This window comes from Felis catus, chromosome D4, assembly GCF_018350175.1.
Source record: "Felis catus isolate Fca126 chromosome D4, F.catus_Fca126_mat1.0, whole genome shotgun sequence".
Lineage (NCBI taxonomy): Eukaryota > Metazoa > Chordata > Mammalia > Carnivora > Felidae > Felis > Felis catus.
This window is the reverse complement of record NC_058380.1, coordinates 80,164,718-80,185,792: the sequence shown is the minus strand read 5'-3', so window position 1 is coordinate 80,185,792 and position 21,075 is coordinate 80,164,718. Positions and strand designations below refer to the sequence as shown.

Below are 21,075 nucleotides of genomic sequence, written 5' to 3'. Positions count from 1 at the left end.
CCAGGAGCACAGGTGAAAAAGCCGCTCAGTGTGCCTGGGTAAAGCAAGATGGAGGAAGTCTCCCTAAAGGAGTGGTGTTTGAGGGCCTGAGTCTTGCTGAAAGTCGAGCAGCAGTAGGTTTGGAAGAGGAGGGAGAAGGACATCCTAAAGAGAGGGTTTAAAGCATGGAGGCTGGAGGAACATGGCACGCTGTGACTATCTTAGGCAACTGGGTAGGACTGATGTGCAGAACAGTGATGGGAGGTGAGACAGGAGGTCACTGGCCAAGATCACGGCAGAGGGCCTTGCAGACCAAGCTAAGGAGCCTGGACTCAGTCTTATGGATTTCAGGAAACCAATAAAAGAAATGCAACTTCCCTTATGTGATTTAACTTACCTCTATTTGAAAACGATTTATGTAACCCACTCCTGATGGGAGAATAAACCCAGTATCCTGAGACAGGTGGAGGCCCACTCTCCTCCTTTCCATCCTGCCATCCACGACATGGTTTTCTAACAGGAGTTGAGGCTGTGTACTTTAGGCCTACACCAGAGTCTTTGGTGGCCTGGGAACTATAGCTGGAAACCTGAAATAAATGACAGCAAAGCCCACTATTAGAAATGAAAAGGCTGAGTTGGAGAAATGCCAAAGTCTAGAACAAAGTTGAGATGTGGCAAAGTTGAGAATGAACTGGTTTCTTTCCACAGATCACAATTCTCATTTTTCACAGAGAGAAGTGAGACATGATTACACAGTCAGGTAAACTGCCTGAGTGTCAGCCTCTCTTCTCCAGTACTCCTCTTTCCTGGTGGTTTCTCCTCTTTTGCCTTGTCCTTGATGGCCCACGGATGAAGGCAAAGGAAACAAGTGAATTTTCAAGGCCATTTGGGAGATCAGTCTCTTACTATCCTGGGAGCCTGACATGGTTGAAAAGCTCTACTCTCCTAACTCTCCCTCCTTCCCAGTCATAAATAGGTCTACCTTTCGAACCCTTGCCCAGCTTGGCCTTACAATGTTACAATGTCGAATATCTACACAGCTTCCACCTCCAGCCCTGGTTGTCAAGCAGGTTTAGATGTAGACTCTGGTTGACTCTACACAGCGCTGGATCCTAACTTGTCATAGCCACTTACTTCTCCTTGACGGTTGCCTGTCAGCTGATCATAGCAGGATGTCACCCAGTCCCTCTGCTCTGGATGCAGGCTGCTTACCGTTCTCTCCTCACGTCCCACGTTCAAGACCCATGCCCTGACCAGTTTGTTTCCTGAACACCCTCTCAGTGACACCTCTTCTCCTCCAGCTCTACTGCTCTAGCCCCGGCTTCTGTCCCTCACGGAATGAGTTCAAACAGCACCCTGCTCCCTCCTCCCCGAGTTTATCCACCGCAAATCAGGCCTCCACACTCAGCCCAGTTATTGTCCTTAAACTACAGCTCTGATTATATTATACATGTCCTAAATCCCTGAGGCCTCCACAAGTCAGTGCGAGACATTCTGAGCCCCTATGCAAAAAACATGAGCCCAAACTACTTTTCCAGACTCACCTTTCACCATTGCCAGCCAATCCTCCAGCCCCACAAGACCACTCACCATAGCTAAACCAACTCTCCCCTTCCACACGTCTCTTCCCTCCTAAAAGCCCATCCCTTGACAGCTAAGTGCTGACTTCATGGCTTTGTGTGAAGCCTTCCTTCCTGAACTTCCCCAATGAGAGGAATCCCTAACACTTCTCTGTAATAGAGCACACAGGTCAAGTCTGTTGTCACATGCATGCCCCTGTTTGTAACTGCCCTGGTGTCCCTGTCTCCCCACCAGTGCATGAGCCTTTGAGAGCAAGGGCTTGACCATTCCTCATGGTGCCCGCCCCATCTAGTACCTGACCTAGATTTCAGCAAATACAGAATGAAATGCTGGTTAAAATCAAATAAAATCCAGGTGCTCAGTTCTCTATCAGCCTCTGCATCGTTCTATACCCATTTCCAACAGGCTCTCTGGGCTCAAGTCACCTTATCCCCTTGCAGGATCTGCTATCAGGGACCCACAACATACCACCGGAGCATCAATGGGCAATGGCAATATTCCTTGAGAAGGTCCTATTTTCATCTCACATATCAAACACACTTAAGAACCTCAATGCATGGCTTAGTCTAGACATATTGTTCTTGACATCTGCTCACAAACTAGGGGAAGAGAACATGGTCACACTTCCTTCAAGAAAATTCAGTACACATTCCCAGCATCACAGACTTCCTACTTTTGATGATGATGGTGGTGGCATAAAGTACCAGTAGCCTCGTCTTCTGAAAGGATCTGCCATGCTGCTGATGTAATCATTCTGATGAGAAACTTCACGTCGAAGTTCAGCAATTTCTTCCAAAACATTTTCAAAGCTTCCTTTGTTACCTGCAAAGGAAAGCCATTCTGTGAAGTTGGGCATGAAATCATGTACTTCCCTCCTCTCAACCTATACAAGTGATTCCATGACAGCCAATGACTTTGGCTCCTCAAAGTTGACTTTGCAGCCTCTCCCATGGTAATACGTTTTTGCTAACACTTAAAGAGAATAGACGTACCCTTCTGTTGTTCATTTATAAAGGGAGGCAGAGAAAGAAAACAAACAGATGTGTAAACATTATTTCTTTTGAAAATTCAAAATTTCTTGTCTCATTGTAATCAAGTTTCTTAATATCTCACTTACATAAAATGTTTAAATTCTTTGCTTTTATTCATTAAGCTAATTATCACAGCTCTGGAAATCAAGCATGGAATTGATCTATCAGAGCTAAATAAATTGCTAAGGTGAAAAACAAACAAGATGATTTTTTTTTAAAGATGATCTGACATTAGAACTATAAAACCACTACCAAAGTCAAAGCCTAGGGGCCCTTGGGTGGCTCAGTCGGCTAAGTGTCCGACTTTGGCTCAGGTCACGATCTCACAGTTCAGTTCATGAGCTCGAGCCCCACATCGGGATCTCTGCTGTTAGTGCAGAGCCTGCTTGCGATCCTCTGTCCCCCTCACCCTTCCCCTCCCCTGCTCACACTCTCTCTTTCAAAAATAAATGTTTTTAACAAAAAAAAAAAACCCAAAACAGGGGCACCTGGGTGGCGCAGTTGGTTAAGCGTCCGACTTCAGCCAGGTCACGATCTCGCGGTCCGGGAGTTCGAGCCCCGTGTCGGGCTCTGGGCTGATGGCTCAGAGCCTGGAGCCTGTTTCTGATTCTGTGTCTCCCTCTCTATCTGCCCCTCCCCCGTTCATGCTCTGTCTCTCTCTGTCCCAAAAATAAATAAACGTTGAAAAAAAAATTGAAAAAAAAAAAAAAACCCAAAACAACGAAAAAAAAACAAAGCCCAATACTTTACCAGCCCCGGTGAGGTCTAGTAAATTCCGCAGCCTTGCGATCTCTGTCCTTTGCCTCTCCATCGTCTCATTCAGTTTCTCCATCTCCAGCACGTGTGAGTTTGCTACTCCAGGGCCTACATCTACTTTCTCCATCTCAAGTCGAAACTATTTAAAAAATCACATACACAAAATTGCCAACGAATATTCTTTCCCACATGCACCCTGCAATTTGATTTAGTAAATCCAGAACTTTTACCTACACTTTACTAATGAGGAAAACGCATTACTCCTTGTATTTAAATTGCACTCTGCCTGACATGTGGTAGAGGACAAAGTGCTGATGAACTACTGACTATATTTCCAATAATACTGTCTCTCGGGAGCTGGTATAGGACCAATAAGGGGAAGATGTCAAGGTACCAGCACTGACCTGCTCCTCTTTATCTCTGAGAAGGTTCTGCAGGAGTTCAATCTCAGCTTCTGCTCGGGTCAGATCCTTGGCCGCCTGCGCTGCCTGTCTGCTGAACTTCTCCGTCTCCTGCAACTCCTGCTGGGACAGAGGTATGAGAAAGGCAGCACTGCCATCACATGTTGTCGTCTTCATTTCTTTCTGCCCCTCAGACGGACTCCTCTGTTTTCATCCGACTGCCTGCCTGCCTGGCCACCCTATGTGTGCGTGGCGCCTGGTCCCACCTCATCCTGTGCTATTCCCATCACTTGGCAGCCTGCTCCGCCCCTCTATGGGGGCCACGTGAGCAGGGGGCTGCATCTGAAAGAGCAAGGGCTAGCTTTTTCTTCACTGTTCTACAGCCTTCCACGACTGAGGTCTCTCTGGACTCTCATCATTACATTTTCTCTATGATCTACTGTCCTAATCTCATGGGCATTTGTACCCTTTAAAACCGTTAACAGATACCATCTCAGTCAGGAGGCAAAACAGTCCTGTAGGTCACATATTATCTGACTGCACAAGATGAAAAGTCTGGGGTTCAGAAAGATTCTGTGGCAAGCCTTTAAAACCTTAGTTCAGGTGTGTATGGGCAGCTATCTCCCTAAGCGGAGCTCTACACCTTGAGGTGGGGATGGTATGTTTCATTTGATGGCTCTCGTCAGGGCTCAGTAGAGGGACCCATAGCAGGGCTGTGACTGGAGAAATACAATCTTCAGTCTGAAGGGGAACAGACAACTTTACGGTGGTTTATAAATCAGCCAAAGCCTATAAGAGCAGTGATACAAGCAGCTATGGTTTGGGGACAGCAGCAGCACCGTGCAAACTTGTTCTGCATGTGTGGACTCACCTCTGCTCGCTCTTGGTTAATTTTCATAACAGTTCCATGAAGGGACCTGAGCTGGTCTTTGGCAATGGTGAGCTCAGCTGTGGCCAGCTTATCAGAGGCGGCCACGGCTTTCTTTAGTTTCTTTAATTCTCTGTCTAAGCCGAGAAGCTGCTCCTGAGATTTGGCATCTTCAAGTTTCTTCTAAAGTGAAAGAAACATTAAACAAACAGATGAGTCATTTGGTAACGATGAATTAAGACATAAGCTCCGTGAGGGCAGGGACTCCATTCACTGCTGCATGGTCTGTGCCTAGAATAATAATACATGGTACAGGGGTGCCTGGGTGGCTCAGTCGGTTGTGCGTCTGACTCTTGATTTTGGCTCAGGTCTGATCTCACAGTTCGTAGGATCGAGCCTGGCATTGGGTTCCGCACTGGTGGCATGGAGCCTGCTTGGGGTTCTCTCTCTCTCTCCCTCTCTCTGCCTCTCCCTGGCTTATGATCTCTCAAAAGTAAACAAACTTAAAAAAAATAATACACGGTACAAAGTAGGTGTTCCATATTCACTGAGTGAACGAATAAATAAAACCAACTCAAAACTGTATGGTAAACTTAGAAGGAAATCAGTCTTCTTAGTCAAGAACCTCAGTGATCATAGGGTCGCCTGGGTGGCTCAGTCTGCTGAGTGCCCAATTTTGGGTCAGGTCATGATCTCACGGTTCATGGGTTTGAGCCTTGCGTTGGACACTGTGCAGACAGCTCAGAGCCTGGAGCCTGCTTCAGATTCTGTGTCTCCCTCTCTCTCTGCCCTTCACCTACTCACGGTCTGTCTGTCTGTCTCTCTCTCTCTCTCTCAAAAGTAAACATTAAAGGGGCTCCCAGGTGGCTCAGTTGGTTGAGCATCCGCATTGGGCTCTGTGCTGACAGCTGGAAGCCTGGAGCCTGCTTCGAATTCTGTGTCTCCCCCTCTCTCTGCTCCTCCCTGCTCATGCTCTGTCTCTCTCTCTCTCCTTCAAAAATAAATAAAAACATTAAAATTAAAAAATAAATAAACATTAAAAAAAACGTTATAAAAGGACCTCAGTGATCATAGATTCACTCATTCATTGGAAAAACATTTCCTGGCACCATCACCAAGTGATAGACCAGTCCCTTGGGATCACTGGGTCAGGCACTGGGCATACAGCGATAAATAAAACAGACTTGCCTCAAAGAGCTTATGAGAGATGGATATTAAACAAATACTCAGAAAAACATATAACCCAAAATGGCGGTCAGTGCTATCAAGGGACAGAACAAAGTACTATTTGAGAGACTGTGGGAGAGACCTAGATTGGTAGGGAGGGAGCAGTCAGAGAGGAGGGTGGAAGAATGTGGTCCAGGAGAGGGAATGACATGCGGGAAGGTCAGGAGAACTTAGTATTTTTGAGGAACTGAAGGAAGGAGCATGGTGATAATAAGAGGGAGCTAAGGAGAGGCAAATCATGCTGGGCCTTATAGGCTTAAGAATTTGGGTCTTTTTTTTTTGTAACAACAACAGAAGTTGCTGAAGAAAGTGGAAATGAGGGGGGCTGACAAGAGCCAATTCATGTTAGTGTTTTAAAGTTTATTTATTTATTTGGGGGAGGAGGTTAGGGGCAGAAAAAGAGAGACCTCAAGCAGGCTCCACACTGTCTCAACTGACTGAGACACCCGGGTGCCCCTTAATTTATGTTTTTAAAGGGCATGTTGGCTGCTGTGTGGAGCAGGGTCATCAGTGGGAGTGGGAGAACTGTCAGGTGGCCACACCAGCTGTCCAGACGAGAAGTAATGGCTGGATGGGGTGGTGGCATCCGAGAAGAAAAAAAGGACCTATATTCCAGATGTATTTTGGGGGTGGACTGAACAGGACTTGGGAACTGAAGGGTTCTCAGTGAAGTACGAAGCACGTCATTGAAGCTGGGAGAAGGGAGAAGGGAGAAGGGAGAAGGGAGAAGGGAGAAGGGAGGTGTGGGGAGTGACAAGGTATGAAACGGTGAGGCGTAGGACAGTGAACTTCCCAGAGAGAAGGGGAACGCTGCCCATTTGAGGCTGATGACAGTGATACCACTGTGCCTGGTGGCTGCTGTTTTTCTGCAGGAATGCTTAGCATGGGCATCCGCCTAAAGAAAGCTTTTGGCTACAGTTTTGTCAGGTAAGTGAGATGGAAAAGGACAAGGGATTTGAGGACTTTTGCAAAAACGGCTATAGTGGTGGACCATGGAATTTAAATTGGACGACAAGGTATACGGCCAGGAAAGCCTAACAGACAGAAAAGGTGGGGCTGATGCCCTGGAACTGTGAGGGAGGCTGAGAAATCGTCGGTGTGAGGGCGCAGTGAGAGAGACAGAGAGGGGTGCTGTGGTTCGGGACTGCAGAGGGGGTGGGCACAATTTCTCAACTGGACAAGGTCGACGATGTGACCACGGGAGGAGATGGCTGAGGGGGGATGGAGAAGCTCAAAGAGAGGCCGCAGGATTAGGAAGATGAGGAGTTAAAAACTAATTTCCCGTGGATGTGTCCAACTGTGCACAGGATTTCTGAGGAGGCAAACTCCTGCCAACGGCACTCAAGAGTCTAAAGTCACTCCTCGCACGCCAGCTCTCTCGTTTTCATCTACCATGGCACCACCGTGTCTCGGGCCCTTGATTCAACCACAATGCATCCCGGGTTCCCCTGGGTCCAGTTCCCCTGAGCCAGCAATGCTGCCGGAGGCGACCGTGGGCCTGCTCCCCGGGGGCAGGGTCCAGGCACAGGGACACAGATGGCACACTCCCTTAGTCCTCCCCACCTTTTTCTCTAACTCCTGGAGTTGGGCCAGAATTCTCTCCTTCTCTTCATCAGCTTCCTGAAGCTGGAGATCTGTAAGGCCTTGGATTTCCTCCATACTTTTTAGATTTTCTTGCAAATAGTGAATTTCATTCTCCAACTGTTGGATTCTCGCTTCGTGCTGCCTCTTATCGAAACTAATCTGTGAGAAAATCAAGTTTTGAAGATGATTTTTTAAGCAGAGTATAAACTTCTTAGAGAACTACATTTCATTTTACTAAAGAGCGTAATGACATGTTGTACTAATGAGTTACAGGGGGCGGTTTTATCTTGAATGTTCTCTAGGATCCATTTTAATGTTTGCCTCATCATTAAAATAATTACATCCAGAAAAATCAGATTCTGGCACCATACTGCACCCTAGCAATATGGTATTGTTTGCCCACAGGTTCAGAAACATTTCTCACTTGCTTCCAGAACAAGGAAAACACAGCCACAAAGAAGCCTGACTGATATCAGTAACCATATTCAGGGCTGAATTTTAGTCGCACGCAGTCTGACTGGTTAAGAGTGAAAATAACAGTAATTATACTGTATTGACGCGAGGAAGGAAGCACTGTAATTTGTTGAAAAACAGGAGTATTGGCCGAACGCTTCCCTCCAGCTGCCTCAGGCCCCTTTCTTACTCTCGCTTCCAGGGCTCTCTCGCAGGCATGCCTGAACTCCTCTTGTCCGTTCACCAGTTTCTCTTGTTGCAGAGCCATTTCTTCCTGGAGTTTTCTCTCTCTCACTTGTGCTTCCTGTCTCTCCCACTGGGAGCGTGCAAGGATTTCACTGAACTGTTTCTGCAAATCAGCAAGACTTTTCCCTAAGACATCTGAAGGAGTATGGATTCTGGTAAGGGGGGAAAAAAGACGGTATGTGACCTCTTCTTTCTCATGCCAGACACTGGGTGCAAACTGTGTTGGTAACATCAGTGCGGGACTAAAAGGAGCTGCGTGGAACAGTGACCGGGAATCAGCACACAGAGCAACTGAGCATCTCCTAAGTGCGAATCAATGTTTTAGCCAATGACCGCCGTCACTCCGAAAACACAGGCTCCTAGCAGGCTAACAATGCTTGCTCAAAGAATAAATGTCCCCTTCATATATTTAAATGCACCTTGGCTTTCTTCTGAAATTGATTTTCTATTTAAAATGCATAATGTGGCTCTACTTCCTGACCACATGCAATGAACTTTCAAGAGTTACTCTTAAAACTTGTTTTAATTAAATTAAAGTAATTAAATTAATAAATTAATTAAAATGATTTAATTTAAATTAAAGAATACCTAAAAGTATGAAAGATATAAAATGTAAAAAAATCAGTGACAGGCAATTTGAATGAAGCAACCTTGTGTCTCAATCATGGAAATATGACTTGGGAAACCTTACAAAAGAAATCAGCCATTAGCGTAACTTAGGAAGGTGAGTCCATATGAACCTCACATTCATAACTTGGCAATCTTAACACCAGGAGGTCCCATCCCAATTTTCCATTACCTCATTTCCCCGGCTCCTGACTTCAGTTTTTTCCTTAGCTCATCTACACGAGCTGCCACGTCTTCTGGGCGAATCAAACCATCAACCACATGGTTAAGGTGATTCTGGAAATCTTTAAGTTGCTGTTTTAACAGGTCATTGTCATCCTATGGATGGTGGTATAATGGGGTGGTAAAAGTTACCAAAAGAAATTAAAATACATGCACATCTGCATACACAGCCTGTATTCCTTGTCATATGATAGTTTTATTCAACCCCCTTTACCAATTTTTTTTAAAAACCCTTTCTATTTGGGCTGACAGTATCTGAATCTACTGATCAACCTAAAGTCACAAAAGACAGAACCAGGCATTAGGATGTTTCCTGATGTGATACGAAAGCAAGTACCTATGTTCTTGCTGAGAAGTAACTAAGATGAATCTAAATAAGCCTCTGTTTAAGAACATGTTAATCAATACCATAAAAGATGCTACCAGCAAAATCTAGGATGCGAAACTCCAAGGAACAAAGACCTGGTTTTCTTTATTTATTTTTAATTTTTTTTTTAATATTTATTTGTCTTTGAGGGAGGGAGGGAGGGAGAGAGAGAGAGAGAGAGAGAGAGAGAGAGAGAGAGAGATTGAGAGCATGAGTAGGGAAGGGGCAGAGAGAGAGGGAGACACAGAATCTGAAGCAGTCTCCAGGCTCTGAGTTGCCAGCACAGGGCCTGACACAGGGCTTGAAGCCACGGACTGTGAGATCATGACCTGAGCCAAAGTTGGACGCTTAACCGACTAAGCCACCCAGGTGCCCCTGGTTTTCTTTAAAACATAAAGGGGGAAAGGAGGAGGACATCTATAGACTACAAGAGACTGAAGAACCAAGTCAACCAAATGCCATGTGTGCACTTTATTTGGATCCTGGTTCCAACAAACACTTGTAAAAACAGATAATCTTAAAATTTGATGTTAGGGAATTCTTACAATTTTAAGATATAAAGAGGTATCTGTTTATGTTTTTTTCTTTCTTTTTTAAGGCTCTGTACAGTATTTACAAAGTAAGATTTTCAGATTTACTTCAAAATAATTCAGTGTGTGAACAAGTGGGAGGGTTGGGGTATGGCAGGCATTATGGATGGAGTAACACTGGCCACGGGTTGCTAACTGTTGAAGATGGGTAATGTGTATATGAGGAGTCATTTTAGTATTCTACTTTTGTATGTGTTTGAAATGTCCACAATTCAAAGTTAAAAAACAAAACCAAAAAAAACAAAAAACAAAAAACAAAACCAACAACTTTCCCATAATTCTCTGCCAAGCAACTAAAAACTGAAACCTCTAATACTAAGCTTCTCTAACAGCTTATATAATTCTCTGTGGGAGTATCTGTTACACGCCAGCATATTTTCACTATTAACAAACAAACATATGTGGATCCAAGAATTAAATTCATACAATGCCCCTTGAAAGGGGTTGCACTAGAGTGCAACCCACTCTCGTTAAATTCCTGGATAATTACAAAGATATTTCGGGGGAAGAAGAATGCACCAATCTGACCCTGTTAGCTCAGTCTGGTGACAAACTGAGTGAAAGAAAGTAAAAGAAAACTGTTAAAAATCACCCTAAATTGTAAAGAAAAATTGTTCTACATCCTAAGACATTGATTGTATTGCCCTGAAGTGATTTACTTCAAACTCAGTGAAACACTCTTAACTAAAATGGAGAATTCAGGATTGCAATGAACATGTTAACTGCCTGTCCCATCTGGAGTCTGTTATCTGTAAACTGTCCTGAACATTGCCCTGAGGTGCCCATATTTCTACTACTGTCTCATCCTGGGCACAGGTGATCAAACCAAAGGCCAAACAATCCACAGACTAGCCAGGAAACAAGTTCTCACTCTCTCCAAAATTTGAACCAAGATCCAGTACATCGTCAAGTCTGTAAAAGCTGGCCTTGTAAAGGTATGTCAGCTTAGGGCTGGAGTCAATGCTGGGCCAAATACAATACCCACAGAGACAGAGGAGAATAAGAGAGCCATGTAGTTCCTGAAAGACTGACTGATAGAGCAGCTCTGTCTCCTTTCTTGAGCTAGTGTTAGTAGGTTCTGGTTCACTGCAACTAAATGATTGTCTGACAAAGACAAATGCAGAGTGAGTTTAACTTGAACTCTGTTACCAAGAGGTTAGTAGGCCAAGGACCTAGTTTTAACTAAGGTAGTCTCACAGCATGGGCTAGTGTTCTGGAAAGCTGACTTTGGTTTCTACCTTGGAGGAGAAGGCCCCCGAAGAACACATTTTAGTCCCTTGAAGCGACGTATGCTGAAGTATGTGGGTGAAATAAAGATGTATGAGATTTTCTTTTGAAGTGTTCCAGCCAAAAAATATAAAAGGGGACTAACTAAAACAAGAATGGCAGAATGCCGGTAACTGTTTCAGCAGGGTAAACAAAAGGACATAAGACTATTCTATTTTTGTGATTCAAAAATTTCCATGGTAAATATAAAAAAATAATCTATTGAGCAGCCAACACACACACAACTCAAACGAGAATGGAAAACGCGCACATCTTTTCTGATACTTGTCTCAGAGATTAAACTGAGAGAGGTAAAAATTAAATTCTAGGTTACATTTCCCTAAACTTTAAGGAAAAAATATCCAAGGCCCTGAAAGAAGGGAGAGAATGTGGGTGAGCTGTTTAGGCTTATTTGTCACAAACCCCCCTGCCTGGAAGCCTCCCTTAAGACCTTGGCAACTCTGCGCCTTTATTTCTGGTGAAGTATGACACCTGCCCTGTCAGTCAGCCAAGTGGCCCTTGGCCTCACGGATTTGGAGACCTGAATGTTGATCCAGGTACTTGTTCACTCAGACATCTGTGCTCTCTCAGAGAGTTTAATTATCTGGAAAATCCTGTCCACCTGCTTCTCTGGCAGTTTGTCGGGCAGATTATTGTGACAGTAGCAGTAAAGCCATTCCGCCAAGGCAAACCCCCACAGATGTAAAATGACTGCATTTTTAGTAGAACCCTTTCTGAGAAGGCGACTGTGAACACTGTTTACAGTTAAGAAGTTCTGCAGCCCACTCTAGCTAAATTCCTGGATAATCACAAAGATATTTCAGGGGAAGAAGAATGCACCCATCTGATCCTTTTAGCTCCGTCTGGTGACAAATCTGCTTCTCAGAGAAACGCAAGGTATGGCTGTCACCCGGGAGTTTCCACAGCACTGGCTCTTTACTCCTGACACTGCCTCCGTCTCTTCACATCACCACCACAACACAAAAGATGCGCATGTTCATAATTTTACAACGATGGGCTCACGAGAGGACAGAGGCTCTGGTACCGTCCCACCCAGAATTCTTCTCTTCTAATAATTCAAGCAGCCTACAACATGTTGGCACAGGCTGTTAAGGGTCTGACTACAGGCAGCAACACCTCAGGGTGTCCTACGTGAGAATGCACCCTGGACGAACGCGTCTCTACCTGCAGCTGTTTAAGTTGTGTGCGGAGCTCGCTGTTTTCTTGGTCCTTTCCTTCGGAGAGCTGGGCTTTTCTGAGGGCATTCCTGAGGGCTTGCTTTTCCTTCTCAAGTTCTGCTTGAAGGGCCGACTGTTCTAACTATTGCCGTGGGAAGCAAACGATATGAAAACATAAAACAGCAACAGCTTTTTCAATCTAAAAAGCCATAAATAAATTTACATACACGCACAATTCCTGGCTAGCTATGGTTTCATAGTAACTCCATTTTATGTCCGTACGCTCAGATTTCAAAGCCCAAGTTCATCTTTTTCACATGTCTCCTTCAACTATTAACACTTAAGAGTAGACATCACAAGGGGCTCAGCCCAGATATACCAAATTAGAATCTCAGCGCTGGGCCCAAGGACCTACCTTTGAGAGTTCTGTGAGTGATTCAACAGCGACTGCCCCTCTTTTCCTCAGACCAGTATTTCTCAAACTGTGGTCCTCATCAAAAATCACTTGGTGTGCTTGTGAAAAATGCAGATGCCCAGACTACCTCTCAGACTCAATGGGCCAGAAGCTCGAGGACAGGGCCCAGGAATCTGCATTTAACAAGCATCTCAAGTGACTTCATAGAGCTAAAGTATACCAATTAGAGATCTGTGGGTCAGGGAGAGACTGCTACGCTCCGTACCCTCAACATATGGCTTGAAGACCAATTCTGGCAGCGCTGATTTCAAGAAGGGGAGAGTCCCTTTCAATACCCAGTAAATCTGTGAAAAGGCTAGGCTGCTATAACACTTTTGTCAAGACTCACGAGGGGGAAAAAAGGACAATGGAAATACAACGGAGAATAGATCTTCAACTAGTAAAGGCTGGCTTGAAAACTTAAGAGAATTTATTTTTTATTTGAAATGAGATGCCATTTTATTTACCATTATTTAGAAATCTGTATTTATTCTGGCATTTTAATTGTTTTCCCCCAGCTTCCTATTTTTGCACTCTGATCTTATCAACTGTAGTTTTGTACACTTTGGTACTCTTGAGAAATATAATCCTGACAATTGTCAAGTGGTTTTGATATCTGATAAGTAAAGGGATACAAATTAACATAATTACTATAATAAGCATGGCTTTTTTTTTTCCTTTTCTAATCACACGAATGCTATTTTACATACATTCCTGGGATTTAAACTATCTTATTTTATGTCATTTTCATCCAATAAGTGCATACTGACCCCCTTCGTGACCAGGCACTGAGAAAAGAGAAACAAGCATATACAATCTGGGTATTCACTGTGCTCTGGGTCTAGCAAGAGAGACAGACAGTCTGAACAGATGATTATCAGACACATGATAAAATGTTTTAACTGAGCACAGGCTATAGGAAAACCAAAGCAGGATCCTGAACCCAGATTTCCAGCAGGCACAAGAGGAAGGTCGCGATGGGCTTCCTGGCGAAAGATGCAGCCTATGTGACTAACAGCTGAAGAAAATGACATTTTTAATCTGAGTAAGAATACACTGTAACTGGCCCCTGTCTGCCTCTCTGCCTTGATCTCTCACATTCCTGCCTACCTTCTTCTTGCTCCTGGCATCCAACAGCCATACTTTCAGCACTTCAAATGCACTGTGCTCCCTCTCCTTGCCTCTGCCTAGACCATTCGTCCCTTACCCCTTCCCTTTGCACCCCCGCTGCCTCTGCACAGCAAAATCCAACTCACCCTTTCAGTGAGTTTCTCTAGGGCAGACTTCCCTGACCACCCCTCCCCTGCTATCCCTTTCTTTCTCCCACACCCGTGTCACCTACTGCACTGTCAGCAACACAGGGACAGTGACTGTGTCTGTGCTGGTCACTGCAGCATCTACAGCACCTGGCCCTCAAAGGCCAATCAGTAAGCGGTTCTTGGGTGAATAATTAGTTCTCTAATTTGCAAGTACAATATAAACTAGTAGATACTTCGTCCAACCCAAATAGAAAGTAGCAAAATAACATAGAACAAGGTGCTCTGGTGCCCAGTATTTCCCTTATCCTCACTATAACCCCTTTTACAGACAAGGAGGCATTTTTCAGAGGCTCAAGAGCTATGACGTGATCTGCATGCTCACACAGGGGTTCACAGAGGTAGTATCTGAACTCAGAGTATCTGACTCCAAAAATGTATACTCTTCCCATCATTCCATATACAGTATATTACAAAGTCTTTAATCTTGCATTTAATTAAAGAAAGGCTGATATGCTAAGACCACAGGGCTTGGATTCTAGATGGCTTTATGCTGCTGCTTACCTGGCTGAACCTTCTAAGTTTTTCCAACTCCTCCTTGAGCTGGCTGGCTTCAGCATCCCGTATTTTCAGCTGAGCCTCTAGCTCAGCCTCATAGGCACTGAGATCTCCCTGGGTCTGCTGCAGGGATACATTCACCTCATGCTGCTCCTGGAGGGCACTCTCCAGTTCTGCGAGCTCCTGTAAGGATTCGGTATGTTTATGGAACCCTCTGTTCTGCCTAAGCATCCGCAAGCCATCATAAGTAACCTGAGCCCTGTGAACCAAATGGCCAGCCAATGCTGGCCTGGCACAGAAAGCCCTCATTAACAATACAATGAAGCCACAGGCTGTGCTTTTCCAGGCTGGAAACCAAAGTCCTGACTAAATGTAATCAGAAAAATCAGTAAGCTACCAACATGTTTTCCAAAGTAACCATCTGTGTGATACTTTAAATGTGCCTGAATATGTAAGAAGAGAGGGGTATAAAACGTTAGGCCTATTCTCCATCAGACACTGGAATAAATGCCTTCACGTGTATTCTGTTGAACCTTCACGGTAACCGTGTAAGGCACGGCATTATCCTCATTTCACAGAAGAGGACAGAACGAACATGTAAGTAAACTGCACAGGGCTGCGCAGTTAAAAAGACAGGATATGAACCCAGATCTCTGACTCCAAAGCCCGCACCCTCTTCTATTAAACCACAGCATGGTCACTTATTACAAGAACAAAATGGGACTAGCGCTAATATTAAGGATGACAGAGTAACTCGAGTGAGTACTGACAACAGAAATACATACTGATTGGCATACCACAGTTCTGATTCATTTTAGCCCGTCTGTTTTTTATGATTAAACATTACAGCTTTCACCTATTTATTTGGGATCTCGAAGAATTGGATCAAACGATTCTGGATTAAAGAGGAGGCTCTTGTGATAAGAACTTCCACAGAAGAGTTTCTCGGGGAGGTCTGAATTATTTGAGTTGCTTGTTCAAAATGCAAACTCCATATATAACCAACAAAGGTCCAGAATATTTAGAGAATTCCTACAAATCATTAAGAAAAAGACAGACAATCCAGGAGAAAAAATGGACACAAAACATGAATAGGGAATTCACTGAAGAGGAAAGCTGAATAGCAAATTAACAAATGGAAGGTGCCCAGTCTCTCCAGTATTCAAGGGAAAATGCAGTTAAAACAAGATACTAGTTTATTTAGAGCATAGGGGAACAAGCTGAACAAACCACGAGAAAACAGCAGACAAATTCAGAATGTGGGACACCCTATGGGACCACTGGCCTCGTCTCTACACATACATTTACACACACAGCTGTAAAAGGCATTCTCGGTACAACTGGCAAAATCTGAACATGGTTCAGATATTAGATGATATTAGGGAATTATTGTTAATTTTTCCAGGTGTAATAATGGTATCGTAGTGATGTAAGAAAATGTCCTGATTTTTAAGAGATATGTACTTAAGGGACGATGTCATGATGTTTGCCAACTTTCAAATAACTCGGGGGAAAAAAACCAAATACAGCAAAATATTTTTTGAGTCTGGGAGAGCATATAGATATTCGCTGAACTATTCTCTCAACTTTCCTTATAAATGTAAAATCTTCATAATAAAAAGATACCATTTCAAATTCAGCAGGCTGGCAAACAATAAAACTGACAAAATGTTAAATTTCCTGAATGTGATAATTATTCTCTTAGATATTCTATGTTAGAAAATGTCCCTGTTCCTAGGAAATACACGATGAAATATTTAGAAGCTAAGGAGGATGAGGTCTACAACTAATTCTCAGATGGTTAGAAAAAAATTCATATAAAAGTATGTAAAAATTATATATGAGAAGAAGAGAAAGCAGATGTAGCAAAATATTCATTGAGGACTCTGAATGCAGGGTACAGTGAGTTATGTGGACTATTCTTGCAACTCTCTTGTGAATTTAAAATTATTTCAAAATAAAAGCTTAAAAAATAAAAGTTGGACAACACTAAGGTGTTAGCAAGGATGTGGTATAGTGGTGGCCCTCGCATTGCTGGTTGGAGTGGAAACTGATCGAATCACTATGGATGGTAATTTGACATGTAATGAAGTTGAGCAGGCACATACCCTCTGACTCACAGTTCCAATGTGAACATAGTCCCCACGCTCAAGATTGTGTGCAAGGATGTTACGCTCAACATTGTAATAGCAAAAGACCAGAAACCACCTAAATGTCCTCCAAGAGGAGAACGGATAGGCAATAACTTTGTGGTAGCTACCTACAACGGAATGCTATATACCCTCACAAAAATAAGCAAAGCAGAGCTATATGTATCAACGTGTATAATTTCCCAAAACATAAATAGGAAGGAAGACAAAAGTGACCAAAGAATATGTACACTATGATATCTTTTACATAAATCTTAAAATTGTGCAAAACAATGCTACATGTTGCTTATGGATGACTTTATATATAATAAAAGAGAGATGCAGGGAAATAAATATATCAAGATACTGTTACACACAGGGTTTCGAATATATCCGTAGTTTCATTTCTTAAGCTGAGTTGTGAGTGCATGGTGTTAAAAACAATTTTTAACATTTTTATCTGCCTGAGAAATTTCATAATGCTGCATATATGACCTCAAACTTCCAGCACAAACCCTACGAGGGATGAAATTTGGGAATATCGGTTCTCATGCAAGATAAAGTTTGTCAAACAACTAAAACAGATCAAGTGAAATCTCCAAATGAATGGCAACAAGCCAGGTATAGAAGGGTAGAGTTTACAACACGGCCTCTTGTTTGGTAAATAGTTAAAATTATGAACAAGAAAATTATGTTGTGCTTAATTTTGCTGTACAAATAACAACCACTTAATACAGCTAATGTAACAGCTACAATTTCGCAGTGTTTAGAGTTATGGGATAACACATTTCAGGGATAGAAATTCAGCTAAAATAACCTTCCTTTTCTTAGTAAAGGAAAAATAATGATTCCAAGTGTGTCACACCTGTGGGGGGGGGGGGAACCCCACTAAATAGCCACTGCGACTTTTTGTCATTTCAGATTGCACAGCTGCTAACTTCCTTAGCTATCTTAATTTGGACGTCACCTACTTCTGAGGCTCAGGAAACAGGTAAGAAGAAACAAATCATACCTTCCTCATATTTTCTGCATCTATGGCAACTATTTCCAGTTGGTCCCTTTCCTGCTCGACCTCACTCAATCTCTGGAGCAATGTCTCTTTCTCATCCTGTAGCTTTTTGCACTCATTCTGGGCCTGGGTTGCCTGGCCTTTGATAGTCTCCAGGTATTCTTGTAACCCACTGATGACACTCTCTAAATCCTTCTTCAGGGCTTCATTTGCTGCTATTTGTCCTAAGCAAAATGGAAAAAGGGAAGGTGACAATGTATACAAGAAAATGCTTTCAAGATATAGAACTACAGCATTTAGTCTCCTTAGTTATTTGTTACTGGCTAAGAATGAAATTGTAAATGATGTACTATCTCATTTGTTCTTTTTCAAGATATAATGATAGTTTTTCCCCTCTCTGGTCTACAGTACAGGACTACTAAGTAGCTACACAATAAAAACAGTATATTCAGTGGGTATTGCTTATAAAATGCTCAATTCAGGCTATAAAAAGTTTAAAATAAAATAATGAAAGTAAACTTTTCTAAATAAATTTCCAAATAAAATAATGAAAAATGTGCAGCAACACTGTGAGTTCTTGCCGCTAGATACACAAAACAAAACCACTCAACATAGAAGACTAATCCAAGACCGGCAGCATAAACATGTAACTTGAAGACTTGTAAAAAAAAAAAACAAACCACCAACCAAATCATATACTGGGTGCTTACCATGTGCCAGGCACTTTACGAACACTACCTCGTTTAATCTTGCCAACAACTAATGACTGAGACAGAAATAACTTGTCCCAGGCCACACAGCTGATAATGGCAAAACGGGGATTGGGATCATTTTACACTACTACAACCTATATTATCTTCCTTTCCCACCATTACGGCAAAGTCACAATCTCAATCTGCATTGCAAATGTAGGTCCTAAATTCTTCCCATACTCTCCTTATAACTAGAAACTGAATGCCCTGGTGTCAATGGGCTCTTTGTTCCTGAAAGGATTATATGCTTTGAAAGAGAGCGACATGCCCCAGCTTACCATGATTATACACTGGCTTCTAGCCTACTGAATGCAATGACCTGACTCACTAGGAATCAATACAACAAAACTAAAATTGAATTTTTTTTTTTTTTTTACTTTTTACTTTGATGAAACAAGTATTTTGGGTACTCTGCAAATATTTCCCTATCAAACACTAGTACAAACAACTGAGGCATATCAGGATTAATGCCTGCCTGAGTGTCACTTGTCTTTTATTAATACTAGAACTGATTTACCTTAAATCTTACTTAAATTCTCACCTTCAGTAAGCTGTTGTTCAAGGTCCTTAATCTCTTCAGTCTCTTTGGCAATTCTAGAAAGTATCTCATCCAAACGGCTTTCAAGTTGTTTGTACTGCTTGTTCATGATGTCAAGTTGTTGTTCTTTACCTCTTTTCTGAGCCTTCATATGGCACTGAATTGAAAAAAAAAATTAACAAAGTCCTGAGTTCCTTATACTCTTAAAAAAAATAATAATGCTTACCATTTCTAAAGGCAGAATGGAAAATAAAATGTAACATTTTGAGTCTATTTCTGTCAGGCCTTGTGTTGTTTTCACGCAGTGGTTTTCATTTAAACCTCATGATAACTTGATCTGAAAATCACCTCCATTGTACAGATATGCAAATTGAAAATCAAGGAGATTAAATTATTTTTCCAAGGGTACAGCCACGAGGTAATGTAGCGAAGCTCAATATTCTCTGCAGGGCATTAAAAACCAATTAAAATTGGTTTCCAAAATGTTAGCTGATTTTTATACTCAGTATAGCCATAGAAAATGAGCGTATTCTAAAATGTTAACAAGAATTATATCTGGGTGGAAGGATTACAGATTTTTTTAATGAATATTTTTAGTACTAAACATTTTGTAATAGACAATACCTTTTTAATCAGAAAAGTACATTAAACACGCTTTTAAAAAAAAAGGTTTCTTAGGGAGAAACAGAGACATGGAAGAAATACTTAGAATTCAAGTGTATTTTTGATTCCTTAGACAAAGAAACACATGATTTTTAGGTTCGATAAACTGGTAGCTGAGACCTACACCATTCAGCCCAGTCACTGTCAAGATGGAGGGCCACACGGAGGCACACTCCTCTACCAAGACATATGCCCCTGGTGGAAAACTGAGTTTTCCCATATTCACACAGCCACTCACACCCCAGAGCCACCGCATTAGGGAGCTACTGTCAACTGAAAACTGGATTGTACTTCCAGGTGGGCTCTGGGAAGAAAAAACAACTGAGAATCAATGTCTGGTTTAACTCTACTTTTTACATGTGAAAACGGAATCTCAGATCTACCAATGACTTGCCCAGGTCTTCCTTAGAGGCAACTGTTCATGTGGAGACAAAATAATTCTCCAGAGAACCTTTGCCCTCTCACTGACATCCTCAGGGCTCCGGCTTGCCCCCACGGGATCAGAGGAACAGAACAATAAACCAAGAGAACGTTAGCAGGAGAAAGAAGTGCATCACAGGCCGAAGAGCCAACTCCAAGGCTCTCATGGCTAATACCCATTTGATTATAAAAGAACATTTCTCAATTTTAGATGTCTGCTGCCACCAAAGCCAAGAAAGAAAAGTCTCTTCATTTTTAAGGAACAAGTGAATGAGAGCCTGGTCAGATGGTTTTTGTTTAATAGAAACTTGGTGCAATTTTCAAAACTTTTCTTTCTCTGCCCTCCTAACACTAAACTGAAATCTTTCTGGAAAGGTAAGTGCAGATAACAGCTTAAATTCTAAGTACATTTAGAATTTGTATGGCTCAAGAAAGAATTAAAACAAAAACAAAAACCTCCTGCATTCATGTCTCTCTTAATAAACCTTTAAAATTCACCATTAAAAATTCCACTGAAATCTCTTTACACGCAGGGCAAAAAACCCAAAAAAGCTCAATATGCCAATGATTTGCATTAAACACATGGGAGCAAAAGTAGATTCTGCGATTTTCACAACTGTGGCGCTCACAAGAGTTATAAAAACAGGAACTTACATCTCTGACTCCTCCTCCTTTCGAGTCTTTTGCACAGAGAGAGAGAAAAGGATCATACCTTAACTTAACATTTGTCCTGTTAGAACTGAGCCGTTGAGAACAGGGAAACTGTGGGCGGAACACTTTCTAAGGCTGTTTTCAAATTCACATGCACTTCCCTCTCTGACAGCCACATTTTTGTCATCCGCTTGGAGTCTCAGTAATTTCCCAGGGCTTCAAACCACATTCTTGGCGGAGAGTGAGCGGCAGCCCAACCCATCCAATCA

General features: G+C 42.6%; 1 protein-coding gene across 11 annotated transcripts in view; it reads right to left on the bottom strand.

The window, feature by feature from the left end:
• CNTRL (centriolin) overlaps positions 1–21,075 on the bottom strand; it is an 84,231-nt gene that overhangs the window by 26,039 nt on the left and 37,117 nt on the right. For 9 of the 11 annotated variants that reach the window (XM_023242659.2, XM_023242665.2, XM_023242662.2 and 6 more), the window contains 12 exons: positions 19,076–19,229; positions 17,786–18,006; positions 14,651–14,827; positions 12,384–12,518; positions 8,926–9,071; positions 8,071–8,278; positions 7,407–7,586; positions 4,620–4,799; positions 3,752–3,868; positions 3,342–3,486; positions 2,234–2,382; positions 377–566 (listed from right to left, as the gene is read on the bottom strand). In XM_023242659.2, the coding sequence (XP_023098427.2) occupies positions 377–566; positions 2,234–2,382; positions 3,342–3,486; positions 3,752–3,868; positions 4,620–4,799; positions 7,407–7,586; positions 8,071–8,278; positions 8,926–9,071; positions 12,384–12,518; positions 14,651–14,827; positions 17,786–18,006; positions 19,076–19,229 (2,002 nt within the window). Of the gene's footprint in view, positions 1–376; positions 567–2,233; positions 2,383–3,341; positions 3,487–3,751; positions 3,869–4,619; positions 4,800–7,406; positions 7,587–8,070; positions 8,279–8,925; positions 9,072–12,383; positions 12,519–14,650; positions 14,828–17,785; positions 18,007–19,075; positions 19,230–20,809; positions 20,831–20,867; positions 21,007–21,075 lie in introns of those variants that run through there. The other 2 variants (XM_019816451.3, XM_019816452.2) reach the window with 2 other exon arrangements.